At 32.5% G+C, this 23,016-nt stretch overlaps 2 protein-coding genes across 2 annotated transcripts in view; both read right to left on the reverse strand.

Annotated features, from left to right (window-relative positions):
* The window catches only part of LOC127716349 (uncharacterized), a 141,513-nt gene that overhangs the window by 76,153 nt on the left and 42,344 nt on the right, over window positions 1-23,016 (reverse strand). The window lies entirely within an intron of this gene.
* Window positions 5,517-9,315, reverse strand: LOC127716348 (uncharacterized). Its single transcript, XM_052222516.1, has 2 exons — window positions 9,175-9,315; window positions 5,517-7,734 (listed from the first exon to the last, which is right to left on the reverse strand). The coding sequence occupies exons 1-2, from the start codon at window positions 9,260-9,262 to the stop codon at window positions 6,731-6,733; spliced, it is 1,092 nt and encodes a 363-aa protein (XP_052078476.1). The 5' UTR covers window positions 9,263-9,315; the 3' UTR covers window positions 5,517-6,730.

A 23,016-nucleotide genomic window follows, 5' to 3' on the forward strand; every position in this document is an offset into this window, starting at 1 on the left:
GCATTCACTTGTTGTGTTGTTTCTTTATGATCAAATCAATTGCTGAAATTTAAATTAGAAAGAAGTCAAACGTGAGAATACATTCTTATTTGTTGAAATATATATCCTGTAAACATGTGTGTATATGCATTTTTTTTTTACTATTTGATGTCGTTTAAGAAGAACGTAACTATGCGTATAGAAAAAAATCAGATGCGGAACAAGGATTTTGAAAAAGAGGGGCTCCCAAACTAGACCACGTAAGGAGTAGAGCATGCAAAAAGCCTAGTATGCATAGTTATATATGTAGCTTCATAATGGGACCGGGCACCCTGTGCCCCTCTCCTTAAATCCGCTTCTGAAAATAATCATCAACAGAACATTTGCATTATTTAGTACATCTATGACTTTCATGAAAATTTTTTATAATTTTTGCAAATCGTATACAGCAGCTTCTATATGAATATTACACATTTTTTACTAACCCGGTTTTAAGTTTCAAACATTTTCCTATATTAAGCTGAAATCGTTAATTATTCATATGGATTTAAATGAAATACTCAGTTGTTTTAATGAAATATTAATAGACATATAGAAAAAAAAACATATTAGGCGTATATGAATCTAAAGTCAGAAAATCTTAAACCTCATAATATGATGACTTGTTAGTAGAAGGTAATATTCAAATCTTATGAATTTGAGATACCCAAAAGTTCAAACATCAAACCCAGGTTTTAAGATGTAAAAAACGCAAAACAAATCATGAAAATATGGATAGGATTTACAGAGTAAAGCATAATTGGTCAATATTCTGCCGAAAAATTGACCAAAATAATAAAAAAATAGAGAAAAATAGGTAAATAAAATTAAAGAAAAGAGAATAATGGGGTGTTAAAATATAAAAAAAAACATTACCGAAATACACGTGTTTGATACCATGCACTAACCTTTCGGCTGTGATTCATTTTAAATTTGAAATGACCTACTGAACATTATTTCAATATTTGACTTTATACTTTGTGCTAAATATGGAAGCTCTTTTCAAACAGTACCAATATTTAAAACGTATATTGACTGAGAGAGTCAAAGTAGGTCTGAATGGTGTTAATCCCTGCTTTATTGTCCTAAATACCATTTGGTCAACTTAAGGTGTGATACAGGACATTGAGTTCACAGTACTAAACATTATAAGATATCGAAAATCCATGGTTTAATTGTGTAATTCGAAACCAGAGATCCGAAATTCGGAACTTAAACGTCAAAGATCAACCCAACATAATATGAAAAAAGGAAAGTCAGTTGATAACTAGCTAGCCTATATAAGGGACATATCTGCATCGGAGTTATATAGCCTTAGAATTATACAAATAAGTTATATGTTTTTGTAATCAGTTTAAAAATAATGTCATGAAATTTCAAGACCATTTGCAAACGGGAAAGTTTTTTTTTCATTTCTCTAAAAGAAATATATGGTATTGATTTTGCTCATTGATGACGGCCATAATTGGACCTGCAGTTATTTAGATTCTTGTTCTTTGGTATTAAGTTTATGATTGATTGATTGTTGGTTGCTTAACGTCCAGTGGCAAATATGTCATGCATATTCAGGACGAGAACAAGTTCACAATAAAAACAATAGGTAGGTTCTGTAATAGATTAAGGGATTAAGGTCGGAGAAATTTAGACTGCCACGGGAAATGAGGGTATATTGGATAGGGACAGAAATTTAGCCTTGCAACAGGTCACCTACGGACCCCTCAAAGAGTTGTTGCAAGGGTTCTTAACGTGCAAAGAGCGTGGCACTCTCTTTACACGAGGCATCGGATTTAACGTCCCCATTCTGACCGGACGTGGCTGCAAATTTGTACATCCCGCACAGCCGAACGGACGCCCCACTTTAGCACGGGTTTTACTGCCGGTCGGAGGAAGACCAATGGTGACCATACTTCTATTCCCCAGTCACCCTTGGGGGATATTAAGTTTATGATTGTCTCAGTTACAACTGTACAACATTTCCTCATTTTTGTATGAGTTATTATAACAAAACAAAACACCATCGAAGATTCCAGGCTTTAAATTTGGTACGCCAAAGTCGCTCTAACCGAAATCTATACCAATCTATACATTTGTATGAACAAATCAATAATAAAGATGAAACGTTTTAAAAACGGACATGTAAAAAATACAAGTCCGCCTATATTATTATTAGTCCATAACAGATTTTAGACTTTCACTTTAGTTACCATAGAAGTGAAAAATTAATATAATGAAGTTGTAAGTGTTTTTAGCAGATTAATCAATATCTTTTTTAATATTCAAATATAATCGCATATCAACCATTCAAAGAAGAAATTTGCTTTCGCTTCACGGCCGTTGTTAAGAGCTTGCTAATGGATTCGTAAAGAGTTCGATTTGTGTTTTTTCCCCTGCAAATTAGACAATTGTGCTTTTTAGTTGTTGTATTTTGTATAGTGTAATCATAATGTTAGTTTAAACTTAATAAATAAATACTATTCTTTAATTGCTTTGTACAAAATTCAGGCCGTTGAATTGTTTTACATTTTTCATGGTGGGGCCTTTCTGCAGCCTGCTTTTACGCTTTACTACACAAATCTTGTGAGGTGATATGGGTTATATATAGTCTAGATAAAATAGGAGAGAAATCTCTTACAAACGTAATTATATGAATAAACTTTTTTTTTACTTGATAAAATTTCAAATTTACAATATCATTAAATATGTGTAGATTCGAGAGCGTTGATTGGCTAATGTTAGTACTATCATAAAATAGGGCTTTTCAATAATAAAAAAAACTAAACAAAGGATATGAGGTATCTATCCATGACACAAAAACAGTACATGCACAGCAGAAAAACACAAAGAAGCAAAGGAACAGTGCTTTTTTGTTGTTCTTCATCTCGAAGTCACAGTGTGGCCTTCAACGGGGAGCAAAAAAAACCCAAAAAAACTCTTAGCTCTTATAGCTTCCATCAATTTGGATTATCTCCTTGTTGCAATTGTCTAGGCCTTGAACGCACCGTGTCCTAATGAATGCTGAATTGTGTGTGGAAGTTTTAACTTTTAAGTTATGCATGTAGTGTGTATGTCTTTGTATGTACGACAGATAAATCTCATATAATATATAGAAAATTATGCATGTGTTGTTGCAATTGACTTTTACATCAAAGCCAATGTATTCTGCTATTTTAGTGTTAATGAAATAATTAGACCCCGGACTATAAAAATCCTTGGGAAGACTCCAAGTTAAATATTTGTAACAGTTATATGATGTTGCTTGTTCATATTGTGTTTTGATGACGCACGTGTCAGTTCTCCACTGGCGCTTGCCCAGCGCTGTAAAGGGGTAGTTTCACAATACAATATACAAAGCGAGAGCGAGAGCGAGACTACATGTTTATGACATCTTTACAATAAATCCGTTTGATGTGTTCCGATTTATGTTTTAGTCTGCGAGACATAGTTTGTATATAAATATATAAATTTGGCTTTGAACTAGCTTTCATTAACTGCATTTCATTTTGAAAGGAAGGTAATAGATTTTGATCAACCTCGATCTGGATGGTTTCTAATCATTTTATGAGTACTTCGAATTCTATACATTTGTCTTGTTAATGATTTAGCATTGCTTTCATCCATGTATGTATTATGTTTCATTGAAATTTGATTTCAACTTACGACGACAATATACATGATATAGCATGTTAATTAGACTCATGAAATGCTGATTTTTGGTCCACTTATATAGATAAGAGGTTCTAATTGAATAGATGTCAAATGATTCAAACGAAAAAATGAACTTCAAAATAGTTAATTAAACATTTGTGGCCTAGTTAAATTGATACACTTGTAGTATATTTTTTTAAAACACTCTTGAATCTTTTGAAATTTGTAGTAATTGGTCCATTTAAAAACTTAAATAACTTTTAAACTTTGGTGAAATGATTTGTGTAAATTATTAAACACTTCTATCACCAATATCCTAAATCAAATATATTAATATAAGTAAATGTATATGTTATTATATTAGTTTTTTTATATATGTCAAATGAGAATATCTAGTTGCAGGCGATATGAAAAAATCAATGCATGTCTTTGAATATTTTATAATGTAAACACTAGAGATGAAATTGTAGTAAATTGGTATTTGATTTTTTTTTTAATATAGAAAATCAGAATGGTGTCTTGTTTCTTGTTTGCTATTTTTTAGTGGATACATCGAGTTTAGAAATACCATTATAATTTCATGGTCTAAATTTGTACTTGTATTTTCGCCAGTCTATAAAATCAATTTGACATTATATGTTTTATCTATCTAATCTTTTAGTAAATAACAGATGAGTTATATGTTTCTCTTATTCTTAGACAGACTTGTTCTTTTCGTGAACCGTTGACTATTTGTTTTATATTCAACGAGTGTTTATCTCAGATTTTCATTGGTGAATTCACTGATGACGTCAAATGTTCTAGTTTTCCTCTGATTTGGCAATTACAATGTAACGAAAAAAGACGATAAAGCCTGCATGATGACTTAACATAGAGAGAAAACGATATGTTTGGTTGTCAATAAACAAGAAAGTAAAAGTCTGCTTAAGATATCGTCTAAAACATTATAGAGAAACAGATTCCATCACCATGTCTCGTGCAATATGTTATTTCTGGCAAAACTCAAGCGTCCTCAGTGAGAGATACTTATATGACAAGACTATGAGTCGACTCCTCGCTAGGCTGGAAATCTTTTCAATCTTGTCATAAAATTTGATAGGAAGAAATTCTATGCTTGAAATAAGGACCTCCCTCTTGATGTCGTTTGATTATTTGTGTCGTTGGGTTGCTGTCTCGCTGACTTATAATCCAAATCTCATTTTATTCATATAAAGTGTGAATCAATGTATAAACAAAATGAAATAACTAAAATAAGGAACCTCAAGGTGATTTGAATAAGGGAAAATCCGTAAAACTGACAAAACCAGGCGCTCGACTATTTCAACAAACTGTCTTATACGCATTTTCTGAAAAAATAGTGGGTTAAACCTGGTTTTACAGCTAGCTAAACCTTCCACTTGTATGATTGTGACTATATATATATATAGAAACGTTGTATTGACACAAAATCTTTGTACGCATTTGACAAACCCCAAAGCAAAAAAACAACGCTTTTTTACATTGAATGATTGATTTTTGGTGTTAAACGCCACTTTCAGTACTGATTTACCAGTTTTTATTCATCTCTATTTTTTTGTGATTTCCAATCGTGATTTCCCTCCCATATTGATATTGGAAAACAAGCAAGATGTTTTCTTATTTGAATTGTTTTACATTTCGTTATGTAGGGCCTTTTATACACGTAGCTTGCTTCTGTATGTAGTACGGGTTTTGCTCATTGATGAAGGCCGTTTAGTGACCTATAATTGTTCACATTTACGTCCTTTGGTTTCTGGTGGATATATATATAAATGTGTCTCATTGGCAATCATACCCCAAGATATTGGGTTATTTTTAAGATCATAACAAATGAATCCGTTTTATTCTTTTAATAATTTAATATTCATCTTCATTCGTACATTTGTAACAATAAATAGATAATAATAATGCCACTCATCCAGTTCAATTATGCATACAATATTTAACAGCAAGTATCAAATAGAGCATTACCAAATGTCAATGACACATAAAATATTCAATTACAAGAATTCATAAATTCTTTTTATCACAGATATACATATAAATAAGATTTTATCAAATGGACGAAAAATGGAAATTACAAGTAAATTTTGTTTATTTACATAACAAAAAATTGATATGAAAATGAAAAAAAAATATCACAGTTATTGATCACAGAAAAATACGATAACAAAATAATAAATAAATCCCATTACTAGATGTAATACATTAATATGATATGTAAATAAAAGAAGGGAAAACTTAGAAAATCTAACATGACGTAAACAAATTGAAAACTTCTATCCTTGCTAAACGTAAATTTTGCATATCCAAAGAAGATCTGGGTAAGATACGGTTATTTCTATTTCTTAACGTTTAAAAAATATAGTTGCGTGAAAAGAAAAGGAGACGAAAAATTTGTTTGCAAATACTACAAGATTAAATTACAAAAAGACAACATACCAGAATGAAAAGAAATCCATTAAAATGACAAATTTACAATGTTTGAAAGACTGTCGCAAGGAAAATGCATAGATCCATCAGGTCACTACATAGTAATGTTTAAAATCAGGAAATTTTAATGTTTAATTCGTTTTGTTTAATAGCAATCACTGTCATGTTTCTATGATTCTGGCTAACGAGTCCACAAAAACACAAGAAAGACGGAAATGTCGATACAACGAAAAACATGATTTGGCACACTGAAATATTGGCACTAATATGTCTCCAATGGAGAAATGTCCCGTATTCTTGCTTCTATACTTAGGTATATTTATATGCGTGTCGTATAAGTTCTAACACTAAAGTTCTTTCACAGTTTCTTGCGATGAACTGTGTGTTGCGTCTGCAAACATACTGTACTATAAACTGCGTAGCACTCAAGATTGCTAAGCCCAGTCCTTTATAAAGCACCAACTGTCTTGTGAACACGGTTCAAGAAACTAGAACCAGTCTAGTTCCACTTCAAAAATCTTCGGAAGTCTCGAGTATATTTCAAAATTGCACTTCAAAATACAAACGCATTTTGGTTAAAAATGACGCCCATTTCCTTTGGAGAAATGTACCGAGTTCAAGATTTAGCTGGATCTAATATATGAAGTCCCGAAAACTTTGCAGGCAAGTCATTCATCCATTTCATACATTTTTCAATAGCTTCTCTCCTTTCTTCGTCATATTCATAGTCAATCACATTCTGTTGCTCCGACGAGGATGATGCTGTATGCAACGATTCGTCGGAATTTCCACTGATCACATCCGACTTTTGTCCGGAGGAAGTACTGTTTGGATAAGTTTGTTTCTTTACTCGATTTAACGGAGATCTACTCCAATTCTTAACTTGATCACTGCGTATCCATTGTTGTTGTCTTTTAATGTGATGTCTGACATGATCGTTTGCAGCCATATCGTGGCGGTTGTCCAGTCGTAGAGAAGACATGCTATTATACAATTTTGATATCAAAGTAGGTTCCTTTAAATGTCGATTAAGTTGTGATGATAGTCGTTGCTTCACCTGAGTTTTGGATTTAAATGATTCAATACAGGTAGACTGTTTGCTTATATAGCCTCCTTTCAGTGTCGAGTGATTGATCAATCGATTTTTGTCGTTCTCGAGATTCCGGATGTCCCAAGTATTTTCTGTGACGTCATGACCTTTTAATGGCAGGCGATTAGGTGGGTTTAATTTATTAATTTTCGTACCTTCCAACGGGGGCAACCTAATGTCAGTACATGATTTAGCTTGCAAACCCATTAAAAATTGTAAAGATTTATTTCTTGAAATTTGATTCTGATTAATTCCTCCTTTATTATTTATCGATATAATTTGTTTGTTTGATACTGGTTGAATATCCCATGAAAACGTTATTGAAGTTTTATTTCTTTTTTGATTTATTCTCAAATTCGTTTCTTCGTGAATCATTTTCAGTTTTTTATAAGTACCTTCGACAGTAAATGGTGCTGATAATTGTATCTTCTCGTTGCTTTGTTTTTGTTTACTAGTCGTTGTTTTTTCCTTCGTCTTGCAGTTGCTATTGGTTCGTAGTGTTGCGATCGTTAAAATATCTTTAAGTCGGTCTGAGAATGAAAAAAATATTTATTAGTAACAAAATAAAAAAACTTTTATTGAAGAAAAAAGCAAATCGATTCGACGCAAACATTTTGAAGTTATTTTTGTACTATTGCGGTTCCTGGTAAATAAAGGCTAGGTTTGTCTATGTATACACAATAAATATACCACAAGTAAAGAAAAAGTCTTTATCCTTTAAATGAAGAGCTATTTTCAGTCAATTAAAAGTGTCGTAAACATGTAAAGTGTAGCTATTTAAAGGTCTCTCGTCCCTCTTCCTATGCTCAACAATTTATTTTATTTTCATTCATGTAACATTAAACAGGATATAGTTTGAATGAGTATATAATCAAGTTTAATGTATGTTTTTAACGAAAAATCATAAACAAGGCAATATATTGTAAAAGTATTTAAATTTTAACTCTTTAGTTAGGTTCAAGTGGAAATTGTAGTCCTTCCTTCTCTCGAATAGTCAACATGACCATATATTTTATCTGAAAAACGCAAATCATCTTTCTGACATGGCTTAAAATAGAATTTAATGTGTTTTTAATATGTTGTATACGTTTTACAAGTGTTGGTCCTATATATATATATATATAGTATTAACGTACCAAGATTGCATGTGTTTGAACAGCAAGTATAAACAACTAAAAGTGTTTATCTTTTACAAGTTTTTTTAGACATCATAACAGACATTCTTCAAAAGTTGTTTTAATGACGGATGTCCAAAAAAGGGGGAGAAGTTACTATGGGTTGGAGGACATACAATATCATGGTTGAAAGAGAAATTAAGAACAAAAAATATTCTACAGAACACTTCACAAAACAACAGATTGAGTAACACGACACGACTGCAACGTGAAAACTGAGATGAACTCCAATAATTGAATGATTCTCAAACGTGGGTCTAGAAAATTTTCAAAGGATTGTAATGGTTTCATATGAAGAAGGATTAACAGCCTATTTTTCGTCGATTATTACGTTCCAGTTAAAATAAATTCTCTAGACCTATATTTTGATCCGCCAACTATCCTATTAACACAAACGACTAACAATAAAAAAAATACCATGATGTTAATCGCAATTTACATGGTAATTTACAAGATCGTTCATTTATTTTAATTGTCTTTTAATAAGTTTAACAAGAATCCTACACAATGTATAAAAAATGAATAGATATACGTATATAAGGTTTATAACTACATATGAGCATTTAATATTTCATTTCAATGTAATTTTTTTACAACTTCATAGTGTATTGTTTTGTGTATATAAATGTCATGCTGCCCATCAAGGGCCCTTAATTGGAACAATAAATATTCTTATTCTTAGTTTTATTATTCTTAATCCTTGAACGAAAAGTAGATGACAGATAACAAACAAATAAAAGCAACTTCGTGTACGTGCTACATATATTTAAGTGCAGTTTTTTATAATATACTCACGGTGCAGTTGAAGAGAATGTGTACTTTTACAATAGAACGAAATGCTTGAAAATCCCCGAATGATTGAATGAACTTTCGTACTAAACATTGGCAACTAATTTAATGCACCTCTCAGATTTTAAATTTCAAGGAATAATTATTACTTCTCTGTTCTCTGTCACCCTCTTTACTGAATTCCACGAACTTGTAATTCATGGATTTCAATTAAGCATATCCGGCTGTACCAAGGAACACCGTTTTAATAATTTTCATTTATAGATTGATATATAAACACTGTATATTTTTTAACATAAATTAACATTTTAATTTGATACACTATGTAAACAGTATAGTACCATTAAGTACGAGCTAGCTGATTGCTATTAAACGTGTTCAATGAACTACTATAACTGTTTGCTTGACTTTTACATATAAGGCAAATGTATTAAATATTCGTACAAAGTATAATTTATATGTGTTTGATTTTATGAAATCATGGTAGTTTTGATGATAAAACGTTTTCAACTTATTTTGAATTATTTGTCTGTCTGTCTGTGTGTTATGTTATACGTGTGTATAAATGTCAAATTCAGGGCTTACTAGCTTGGCGTCCTGGCAAAGGTTCAATTGCTGCAAGATTTTGAGTTTTTATTCGATGAATATGCTACAGGTATTACTAAAATAAAAGGATATGTGAATAATGTCAATGAGACAGCAACCCAACGAAAACGTGTTTTTGTTAAAACATCAATAATGTTACATGTACATGTTGTTATCGATCACAGACAGTTTCACAATTGTGCTGATACAGTGATAAAAAAACAAAACACAGAAAACCCTCTTCTTATTCTAAGCTTTTTTATTAGTTTTTTTTTAGTATTAATCTATCCAATAAGAGCACTGTATAACCCGATTTTAAAAGTGGAAAATGATGTATTGGGATTAGAAGGAAGATAAAACGTTTTCAACTTATTTTGAATTATTTGTCTGTCTTTTTGTCTGTCTTTCTGTTTGTGTGTTATGTTATACGTGTGTATAAATGTCAAATTCAGGGCTTACTAGCTTGGCGTCCTGGCAAAGGTTCGATTGATGCAAGATTTTAAGTTGTTATTCGATGAATATGCTACAGGTATTACCAAAATAAAAGGATATGTGAATAAAATGTCAAATTTAAGAGACAGCAACCCGACGACAACGTGTTTTTGTTAATACAGCAATAATGTTAAATGTACATGTAGCTATCGATCACAGTCAGTTTCAGAATTGTGCTGATACAGTGATAAAAAAACAAAACACAGAAAACCATCTTCTTATTCTAACCTTCTTTTTTTTGTTTTTTGTTTTTAGTATTAATCTCTCCATTAAGAGCACTGTATAACCCGATTTTAAAAGTGGAAAATGATGTATTGGGTTTAGAAGGAAGATTCCCTTTCATACAAGCATTAACGTATTATTCATTGAAATCATAACATTATAAATGGAAAATGGTGAATACCTATATTCACGCTATTGACAAATTCTGATTACACGCGGTAAAAATCAGGAATGTAATGTAAAATCCCCTTTGCTATTGTCGGATTAAATTTAAATCGTCTTCTTATTATAATCCCGATTACTGGTAACAGCATCGTCAATGGAAAAATCATTGTGTCATACCAAAGGCTATATATAATAAGCCTTTTAAATGGGCGATCGAGAATATTCTCTGATATTAAACGTGTAATTATAACGCGTCAATATTGATAATTATGATTAAATATTTAAATGTCTACCTTAAGGATGAGCTATATGAGAATTGGTCAATACATGTACATATTCGAGAAGTGGTTGGCTATTTATAAATAATAAAATTTTGCCCATTGAAATTTGTCTGCGTTCTAATAGTACAATGACCGAAGTGTACGTGCATTGTGAAAGAACTGATGACAAAATTTAACTTTGAATTTCATGCTTAGGTTTCATTGGTTTGAAAAATAACCATACACATATTGCTGAAAGGTATGTCACTTCCAAATATAAACGTTTAAATTGTACATTGGCCGCAGTATACGTGCAATAAGAAAGAACATTTGAAAAAAAATGTAGAGAGTATTGAACTTTGCGCTTTTTTGTATGACAATTGTCTTCCTATACAATTACTTCTGGAAGGTCTATCACCTCGAAATATAACTGTTCAAATTGTAAACCCATGTTTGCTTTCGTGTCCAATTAAGGTCTGATATAAAACCCTTTTTAGATGAATATCATGAAATCAAATATTCAAATAAAAATTTCAAACATTGAATGAATAAAACAAAGGAATAGTATACAAATAAAAGTGGTGTTTATCTGAACTGTAACATTATTTATAAAATCATGGCCAAATTCAGAGACTTAAAACCGAATAGGAGATTGACAACTAATACATGTAGCAAAATATAAATGTTTTTATATATCATAATATAATTCGAATTTGCAAATAAGATAATTTCCCATAGATTCAGAAGATACTTTTATGTTTAGGTGGATTTTGTAGTGACGTCCAATCTTTTATGACGGTCTGGATGGGGAGTCGTTCTTTTCTGTATTCTTTAATCTTTTGGGTAATTTTCTTTAATCTTTATTTGTTTTGACCATTATTCTCTTTTCTCTATACATTTTAGCAATCCCATTATTCTTTATTCTTCATTTTTTAGCTATTTTTTCTCTATTCTTTACTTGTTTTGTTTATTTTTCTCTTTTCTTTACTTGTTTGTCCCTTTATTCAACACTTGGTTCCCATTATTCTCTATTCTGTAAACCCCATCCAGACCCTTATTTATAACTATTTTACAAATGTGTAATATATTAATCCATGCACAGTTTTTTTGGCTAGAATATGAATTTCTGTTTTAACTTTTTAATAATCAAAGTTATAGATGAGTGATATATATAAATGTTTAATCTAATGTAGATGATATAAACACTGTTATGTGTATTCAATCGTAAATCTTAATATCTTTGATATTATAAACCGTGAAAACATAAACATATGTTTTTTACAAATTTAAAGTACTAGTAATCTATGTTTTGATATTTTTATATATAAACAATTTATCATTATAACAATATAAAAAAAAAACAAAATATTTGCATTCATGTTCAATTCCGTGAATACAAAGTCATTATCCATTGAACATTATTCGTTTTAAATCTATAAGAGGTCAAAACAGCATGATTTACTTTATCCCACTGACCTACCTACGGGGATGGCGGATTTAAATGGCACGCACTGAAATAAACACGGCAATAACAAATGTTCATTACAATCAATACATGTATTTCCTTTTATTTGGATTTACGATAATCCATAAATCTTATTCTTTATGCTATCTGATGTCATCTAAGATGTTTATTTTTCTAATTATATAACAGTATTTGTCATTTAAATGGGTATTTTTGATAGTAAACAAATACGCAGGTTGACAACGCTTTAATGGGGTAAACAATGATTAAGAACTGATTTTATTGATAGTTTTAGATCTAATGTTCCGTGTTAGAATATATAAATTAGTAAGTAGAACGGTGAAAAATTGGTGGTAAAAATTTAAAAATTGTGAAAAATGTTAGGGACTTATCATTTTTTACCTGGGAGGGGGGCTGGTCATTTTGAAATCAAACATATAAAATGTTCTTGATCCCTCCATAATATTTCACTATTTTTATTTCATCCCCCCTTAAAAACATCTTAAAAAAATGTGACCCCCCTCTATTAAACATGCCAAACTTTTAACAAGCAAAACACTTACCTTTGACACACATGATATGTAGGATATACTTGAAGATTAAAAAGTTCACAAATGTTTCATTACAGATAAAATTGATCCCCCAACTTTGAATTCATAAAAAATTTGAACCCCCCTTTTCCACTTACAGAAAAAAACTTGACCCCCCTACATTTTGACCACCCCACCCCCCTCCTCCCAGGTGAAAAATGATAAGTCCCTTATACGTAAAAATTCTGAGTCAATATCAATGTCTTAATTTGACTTCTAATTTTTCGTATGGTACCTGGCTAAGAGAGCGAAAGATACCAATGGGGTTATTCAAACTCATAGGTCGAATACAAACTGACAATGACAAACAACAGTACACAAAACACTATATAGAAAACTAAAGACTGAGCAACACGAACCCCATCAAAAACCGGGGGTGATCTCAGGTGCTCCGGAAGGGTTAGCAGATCTTGCTTCACATGTGGCACCCGTCGTGTTGCTCGTGTAAGTACAAGCCCGGCGATGGTCCTTCCAGGAGATGTTGTCTTTCGTAGGGAGATCGGCATGATACAGTAAACAGCTACATAGAAAAGGTCTAAGACCAAGATTTTAACATTTAATATCATTATATCAAAAGTAAAAAAAAATCATAGATCAACGCAGACAGGTTAAAAAATAAAAAAAGGCGAGGACCGTATACAAGGATTTGATGGAAGAGACATTCCTGAGAATTAGGAATAAGAGGACCTTTAGTTATTTTGACGCAAAATTGGCTGAAAATTCAACTTTATTACATATTTTTTGTGTAGGCTAGGCCGTCGCCTGGGGTGCGCCCCTGGCCTATTCTGAATCTGCACCTGCTCCGTACAGAAAATGTTAGTTGTTTTCTCACATAACAAACTTCTAAACGCCAACACAAAGTTCAGTTTTAAATCACTTTTGTGATTTATAGTGTATGTTATTCAACCTTATTTTATCTTCCCTTTCTGCATGAAGTACAGATTAAGTAAAATTCAAAATACTTCGACACAAGAAAATTCTTCGAGGGGTTTACTGCTCTGGATTGACTTCTATAACATTCCTGTGGGCAAGATCAATATGTTTAGTAAAAGTATTAACAACCCTTAAGATAAACATAGGAATGTATATGACCAGTCAGTGTTAATTGACCGCTTTGGGTTGATTCTAATCCTACACGTGGGATACAAGTCCGTGGTGAACCACATTATTGATATTTACGGTCAAGATTTGTTTATCTTTTGGATATATAATTATAGTTCATAATCGTACTTTTACTTAAGATTTAATGGGAAGCTTTAAAAAAGTTAACTCGCACGTTTACCATAACACAAGTATAAATTCCTGGGAATTTTCCCTTGTTTTCTAGAGGTTTCTTTATCCTTTGTTTTGATTTAACCAAATGTCACTGTAATTTTAAGGGTCAACAAACACCCTGAAGTGGTTTGCATGAAAATTTTAAAAATGTAAGAAACGACCAAGGGAAGGAATCAGAAGCCATAAGTCGAAGAAAGAAAAATTATTACAATCAAAATATTTTACGTATTTTTTAGTTTGAAAAGGTTCGCAGAGTATTTGAAACACTGCCCTGCTTAGTAGTTATATAAATTCTTCGACATTTAGCGCTTCCTTCCTTATGAGATGTCCAGAAAAGTGTGGACACATTATCTGCATTTTCATTAGATTGTTTTTATACCATTTGCTATTTTAACCTTTATAACTCTGATGCTAATGAATTCTTTGACAGCAATTATTTCTCTTACGTTAAAAGTAGTCAGTTACTTTCCTTTTTCATTTGTAGATTCTTTTACAGTTTTGAAACTCATATCACCTACCCTATAAACCAAATTATTGACATTTTCTACAGAGACTTAAAGGAATTTTTCGAACGCAGATAATTTTATATAACCTTTAAACCGAATTGGTATCAATAAAAAGTAAGACCTGGTACAGACTTATCGATGTCCAGTGAGGTTGTGTTTATTTTAGCCTTATGTGGCCGAATCAAGATATTTCTCAACTACGTGCGAAAAGTTATAGAAAGGATAATTTATTAAGTTCGACAGGTACTTATATATAGTTATGAAACGTATTTTATAATATCTTATCGTCGAAATTCAAGTTGAAGGTATATCTTTGCTCAAGGTTGAATATCTGTTTTATATCATATCGTTAAAGTTGAAGGTGCCAAGAATTAATTTTGTTTCCCAGCTTTGACGGTCTCGTGACAGCTAAATGTTTTGTTTTATATCAATTTGTCAAATCAAAACTACAAATGAGTATTGCTGTACTGTTCCCACATACCCGCGGCATTAAAGAGCCAGGGCAAAGACTTTTAGGCAAACAAAGGTGCTGGATGATCTCTTGGTAGCGGGTACTTGTTTAAGCCAGACCGCGTCAAACTGGCAAATAAGTTGTGTCGCTTCCCGCTTAGCAATTGAATTTAGAGTACATATACGGCAAGCGGCAATCAAAAACATATGTCCAATAAAAACAAAACCTATTATAGTCAAAAACAGAAAAGAAATGAAAAGACGACATGCAACAATAACAAAATATTAACATAAATGAACATATTTAGCAATTAGAATCCCATCAAAAACCGAGGATGAACTCACACCTCTAGTAAAGTCAGCAGTTCCTGCTCCTCTATTGTCAGCCGTCGTACGTGTTAGCTTTGTTTAAATGCATTGATATAAGTGGCATTATGAATAAGAGCACAGTATAGTAAAAATAATATGTCTTGTTCGGATGACATGCATACCTTGTGAACTAGCACATTAAAAAGTGGTGGATTACGATTGCATGTTTCAATGGATGGATCATTTTATTGTAATTACAGTAAAAACGTTCTATGCATATGAGACCCATACGGTCCAAAAAATACAAATATATACATGTTTTGTTTCAATTTATTTACAATAAGCCTAAAGTAAATCAGTTTTTCGGCCTGGCGATGGTAAAGGCACATTGATATGATTTCATCCTTCAAGCCATTCTGCTTTACTAAGTTATGAGGTTTGGAATGAATTGGGTTTACAGAATAAAGAATGATAAACCAAAACATAAATAATGGAGAAAATGAACAAAAAAATTAAGGAATAGAGATTAACGGAGACCTATAAACTATATATAAAAAATACAGAATAATATATAAACATGTAAAAATAGAGGAAACTGGCAAATAAATAATTACTCGGAAATGAAGACCCCCTCCACCACTACGCATAGAGACCCTCAGTTATCGTGTCTGTTGCGGAAACGGAAAAACAAATATTATAAGAGATAGGATAAAACATCCTCTGTCAACAGGTATTATCTAGACAGTGATTTAGATTGGTTTACTCTTTATCGAAACAGAAATTCGCAAAAGACCTCTGCTTATAATTTTAAAACTGTCAGTAAATAATAACATTAAATGTTTTCGTCCGCGTTTCTATCTTATGTCACGTTTCTATGTTAAATCTGAAGTCTTTACTCCTACAATGTAAATTGTGTTAAGACATATACGCTTTGTTGGTGGCTAAACGTCCAGTGCTAAATAATCATGATTTATTTAGTAATGTTCTTTAATATCAGTTTGAAAAAAACTCTTAAGCCGTTTGTCATGGATATCAAAACAAATAGATTACTAGTATATTGTTGGCTTCCACACCAAAATACATAAAGATATAATATACTAGGAACCACCTGGTACATGTATATGTAAATACATACAGTCGTTAGGGATATTTTTAATGTGGGTCTATCAAACATTTGTAGCCAACATATCGTTGTAAATTTTGTTGTGCGCGTTGTATTAATACACAGTCACGTTGGTTTAGCTTTGCGAATACGGATCCACGCCCAATTATTGGGATATAGACTCCAAATGCAAGTTGGAACTCAATTACATTGATGCAGCGCAATGCATTTCATACTAGTATTATGTTTAATCAAGTTATCATGTTAGGAAAACTCATTTCTGGAAGAGAGCAGAAAACTGTTCAATTTTCTCTAAATGAGAACTTTTAAGTTCGAATATACCGCATTTAAAAATACCTTTGAAAGTTGGCTAACTCTTTAAAAAATAAAAGTGTCCTGTCCATTTTTGGTAAGAATGACCGTTATTCGGTAGCAAGAAGATCTATATATAGAACTCAATATCACGTGCTTCTGTCAATCATTCACAGACAGCAGGACTACGTTTATACAATTTCTTTTAATGAACTTATAGATCATAAAAATAGCTTTCAATTGCATTTTCAAGCTCTTTGTAAATAAATGTCAAACATATTTAATTCGATCGTTTCTTGGTATAGTTTTTTTTCTTTTTCAGTTACATACGAAAAAAAACTATGGATTATAAATCTTACAATGTACATGGGTACTGTACAAGTTTAATTTAACAATACACAAACCATCCTTTAAGGTTACCGCAAGACTTACGATCTTCGTTTGTATTTTGAATAACAATTTAGAGTAAATCAAAAGATGTGAGGTAAATCATAGTTAGTAACGGCCATATGAATAATGGACAGTTGATACTCTCGGAGACAAAAGTATATCAGCATTGGTATGTAACCAAGCGGTTTAAATACAAAATTGACAGTTGAAATGCTCTGTTACTAAAATATGATCTGAAAGTAACAGTGGGAAGAAAGCATGGCGAATGTTCTAATAAAATGAAGCAATAATGGAAATATATAGGAAGACCCACAAATTGGAATATAAGATTTTTAATATATGTAGACAAGTGCACATAATCACATACTAGTACATGTATACCGTGCACGCAGGTCGAGTCGTCAAAACAAAAAAACTGATTGCTACATAAATGACAGAAAGACGGACTCGACTCTTTGCTTAATTCTTTCAAATTGTATCAATGCTACCAGACATAGGAAATTAATATTCAGTTTTCGAGTCGTTTAATTGCAAAAAGGAGTGACTGTGAAAAAAAACCTGCGTAGAATAGAGAGGGCAGTCAGTACTATTGCATACACAAATTGCAGTCTATCTAAATTGTATATATTTTGAGATTAAGTTAAAAGTCTTTTATTTATTCAAAGGATAACAAAATGTAATAAAGTCTGATAATCACGATGCTTTACAGACAGAAGCGTAATGTTTGTTTATGTTTTACAAGAATTGTGACAACAATTAAGTAACCAGGAAGGTACTACTACTGTAGGGGGGTCTAGAAGTTGATAGAAGTGGTATAATTTATCAGAAAACTTCCGACCACTTTCAAGTACATACTCAGATGCGGCGGATCTAGGATGGATTTGATGTAAGGGGGTGGGTGGGGCTGGTAGGCTGCAGAGAATAAGTAGTTAGAGGACCATATTTTGCCAAAAAAAAAATGGCTGAAATTTTACCTATAAATTACAGTTTTGTCATTTCTTAGGAGATGCTACGTACGCCCCGTCTGAATCCGCACCTTTTTAGTTAACCTATCATTAAATTACACTGCATTTAAAAATTCTATTCCAAGTTCAATATATCTGAGTAGATATTTGTTTCTGTTTGTTTGCGTTTAAAGCCACTTGCAACGACCTTGCTTATATCATGACGGTCAGTTTTTATTGATAGAGGAAAACGGAGTACCCAGAGAAAACCACCAACCTTCAGCAGGAAAACTGGTCAATTGCGATCGGAGTCGGACACCCCTCGCCTCAAGCGAGGTTCGAACTCCTAACGTCAGAGTTGACAGGCTCCCGATCGGAATCGAATACCCCTCGCCTCGAGCAAGGTTCGAACTCCCCAACCTCAGAGTTGACAAGCTAACGGTCGGAGTCAAACACCTCTCGCCTCGATCGGGATTCGAACTCCCCTCAGAGTTGACAAGCTAACGATCGGAGTCGGACACCCCTCGCCTCGTGCGGGGTTCGAACTCCCAACCTTAGAGTTGACAGGCTAACGATCGGAGTTGAACACCCCTCACCTCGAGCAGGGTTCGAACTCCCAACCTCAGAGTTGACAAGCTAACGGTCGGAGTCGAACACTCCTCGCCTCGAGCGGGGTTCGAACTCTCAAACTCAGAGTTGACAGGCTAATGACCATTGTATATGAATAACTTTAAATTGAATATTCCAACACACTATCTTGACCAGCCACCTCCCAATGCCGTGGTAAAACCCTATTGTAAGTTACTTAATCAGTTATGTTTGTGTGATTTTTTTTGCGTTTTAGGTTTGGTATAATTGCCCATGAATGAACATAATATATGTACCACATATCAAAGGACAATGGGAGTTGGTGTGTTTGTGTCTGTTTGTGCGTACAATGTATATGTGTATGAAAACAGTGTGACGGGATTGCTTCCCTTCATTAGTAGATACTTAGTCAGCCGTAAGCGGTTGATCTAAGGAAGTACTTCTTTAGTTCAGTTGGTATACGCGCTGCCTTGTAACACAGAGGTCCCGGGTTCGAAACCCGCAGAAGACAAAGATGATTTTGTAAGAAGAATCATGCTCTCCGGTTACAACATAAAAGAATAAAATGTAGTGTGATTTCAAATGAGACAACTATCAACCAGAGACAAAATGACTTCGACGTGAGCAACTTTATGTCACTGTACTGCCTTTAACGAAGAGCAAAACTAATACCGTATTGTAAGGGTCCGTGTAACACTTATCAATTCAAAATTTCAAAAAGTTTTGAAATTTTAGATTTTTGGAATTTTGATCAAAGTTTTAAAATGTAAAAATTCCAAATTTTTTAAAAGTTTTGAAATTTTGAAATTTTCACCAAATAATTAAAATTTTAAAATTCTAAATATCGTTTTAAAATTTGATAGTTTAGATATTTCATCAAACTTTAAAAGTACTAAACTTAACGTGCAGTTTTGATTATTTCGCTTTTTGAAAGTTTGATTTTTTAAATTTTTGATTAACATATCAAAAATAGAAAAGGGGCGAAAAAAGGGGTACCTGTAAACACGGCACTGATTATGATCATTCTTAGTTATGAATAAAAAGCACGAAGTATATCAAATCAGTTTTAATTACAAACTAAATAATTAAAAGAAGAATTCGAATTTTCATAAATCATATTAGACATCACAGTATCCTGAAATTTTTAATGTTGTGCATCTATTAAAAAAAAATTTAAACCGGCATCAAACAAATTGATTTGCTTTTTTAAAAAAACCTCATATATTTGGTGTCCCCAGCGCCCAACATTTGGGAGTAACAGTGAAAACTGACCAACTCGCAGTAAGCCAAATAGTATTATTCGATTTTTGAGCGTTCCTGATGAAGGTGGATAAAAAAAGCGCTTCGGTCGTATGCAATTTTTAACGTTTTTTTTCAATTTTTTATCGATTGCATGACGATAATATATTGCCTTTTATGATTGATTTCAGTTCCAAAAGATATAAAAGTTAACCATTATAGATCAAAGTATGGTCTTCAACATGGAGCCTTGGCTCACACCGAACAGCAAGCTATAAAGGGCCCATAAAACTACTAGTGTTAAACCATTCAAACGGGAAAAAAACTGTCTCATCTATATAAAAAACGAGAAACGAGAAAAAGTTATCTGAAACAATAGTGTAACATCACAACATAGAAATACACAAGTATTGATACAGAAGGAATTTATCACTAGTTCAGTGATAATGGACGTCATACTAAACTCCGAAATATAACAATGAACTTAAATTAAAATCATACAAGACTAAAAAGGCCAGAGGCCCATTAATTGGGACAGGCGCACAAATGGGCGGGGTTAAACATGTTTTGTGAGATCTCAACCCTCCCCTATAACTCTAGCCAATGTAGAAAAAAAACAAACACACAGCAATACGCAAAGTAAAACGCACTTTAAAAGAATTCCGAGTCCTACGTCAGAATAGGAAACAAAAGAAACTAATCAAAATGACAATGATATATAAATTAACAAAGGACTATTAGCAGTTACTGACATACCAGCTCCAGACCTCAATTAAACTAATTGAAAGATTATGTCTTCATCATATGAATATCAAGCACAATCCCTTCCTGTTGTATTTATTGCTAATTTGTTATCGTCCTGAACATGCATGAAATATATGCCACTGGCAACCAGCAATCGATCATTTAAAATAGTTCGTTTACATACAAATTACAAAGAAACTTAGGTTTCAACTGCCTCGGGCAAAGTAGCCCTTAGATGGATTTTGATATAGCCAAACACCTTTTCAATTGTTTCGGTTCTTATATTTACTTGACTTTCAAATATTCAGTTTTCAGCGTTCTGTAGGTGAATGCTTTAATTAAAATTCAGCGTTTTACATTATCCTGGTTTTTCGAGAGCAACATTGGTGTATGGCCAAAAATTAAAAATTCATTATGCAGACAGCGTGGCACTCTCTTTACACGCCCCATTCTGACTGGACAGGTACTGTCTTCTTTTACTTTGCTAAAAGTTGATTGTCGTACGATAACTTAAACATGCACAAATAACAAGTACGGAACTATCCCTTAATATAAAAAAATCCCGTTTCCTTTTATTTGCTATTTAAAAAAAGTGGCGGATTGAGGACCCCTAATCGAGCTACGTATATGATAAATGCATATACTTTTTACAAGCATCAGTCCAAACGTTGTCTACAAAATAACCATTTAACTTCAAAGGTGGGGGTATGGTTGTTTTGTCGAGGTGAGATTTTTTTTTTCGCGCTAAGCGCGTACAATTTTATTAAGTTTTTCAACGTAATTAATCAAATTATTTGGTTCATAAGTTAACGCTATATCGCATGGGGAAAATCTGGATACAGAATATTTTTTTTGTCCTCTGCTTGTACAGAATATTTTTTCCCCATCAAATTGGGGATCAGAATATTTTTTTAGGAGAAAAACATACCCCCTTTGAAGTTAAATGATCGTTCCCTGACTAGGACCCACCTTTTCAAATTCATTGATCCGCACCTGAAAAATGTACCATTATTGTGGGAGGTCATATATAGTGTCACCTTAGTGACAATATTTATATTTCGGATTCCCAAATAGATTACCATTTATCGCTGATATAAACTTTTAAAATTGAATTTCAATTTTCAAAATGCCGACACCGACAAATGGATAGATGAGCGCTTAATGTACAGCGGCAACTATTACATAAGTATGCAGGCTAAAATTAATGTTAATGGTATACGTTTATATGATTTGAATGTGTCCAGCTTTTACAAAACCAGAACGATGAATTTGATGTTAACGTTTACTTTATTTGGCCTTTTCAATTTTATTTGACTGTATTGGCCTTTTTAGCTTAATTTGATTCGAGCGTCACTGATACGTCTTTTGTAGACGAAACGCGAGTCTGGCGGAAATACAAAATTTACATCCTGGTATCTATCTATGTTTATGTAGATACTTTATAACAGTATCCTGGCTCCAAGCTACTAATATTTAGTCTTGCTCTTAAATTCAGCGTAAAAAAATATCAACAACCACCCACATTCGAGGCTAGCACATCATTGAATTCATTTTTGCTACTGTACCAATACTTAGAACTAAAATCAATGATACAAGGCAATATATGATCGTCATGCAATCGATAAAAAATGAAAACAAAACGTCAAAAATTGCATGCGTCCGAAGCGCTTTTCTGGATCTACCATTATCAGGAACGCTCAAAGCCGAATATTTGAAGGCCAACAATTTATAAAGAACTGAAATAGTTGATTAAAAGGTTAAAGATGATCGTTCAAAATGTACAAGCAATGATTTCATCTGCCGACATGATTGCAGAAAGTAAGAAGTCGTAGAGCAAAACAGAAAAATTTGAAATCAAATTTGAGATAACACAATTATTGAGCCATGTTATTGCTTAAAGTTCAGTTCAGTAGAAAATATATAGACAAACTCAACCTAACCATACTATTTGACCTACTGCGAGTTGGTCAGTTTTCACTGTTACTCCTAAATGATGGGCGCTTGGTAAACCACATAGTTCTGAATTATTTATCTGAAACGCTATATAGCTTATGTTAGAGATTTTCAAAACGTAGATCAACTTGTTTGATGCCGGTTTAAATAGATTTACATTTTTTTTCAATAGATGCAAAACCTTAAAATTTTCAGGATACTGTTATCTCATGTGATGTCCAATTTGTTTAAAAAAAAACTTCTTCTTTAGATTGTTT

Source organism: Mytilus californianus, unplaced genomic scaffold (genome assembly GCF_021869535.1).
Source record: "Mytilus californianus isolate M0D057914Y unplaced genomic scaffold, xbMytCali1.0.p SCAF_9, whole genome shotgun sequence".
Classification (NCBI taxonomy): domain Eukaryota; kingdom Metazoa; phylum Mollusca; class Bivalvia; order Mytilida; family Mytilidae; genus Mytilus; species Mytilus californianus.

Coding starts and splice junctions, on each gene's coding strand:
- LOC127716348 (XM_052222516.1), bottom strand. CDS start 9,262: ATGTTTAGTACGAAAGTTCATTCAATCATTCGGGGATTTTCAAGCATT. Junction 7,735..9,174: donor ACATTCTCTTCAACTGCACC/GTGAGTATATTA, acceptor TTTCATTCTCAG/ACCGACTTAAAGATATTTTA.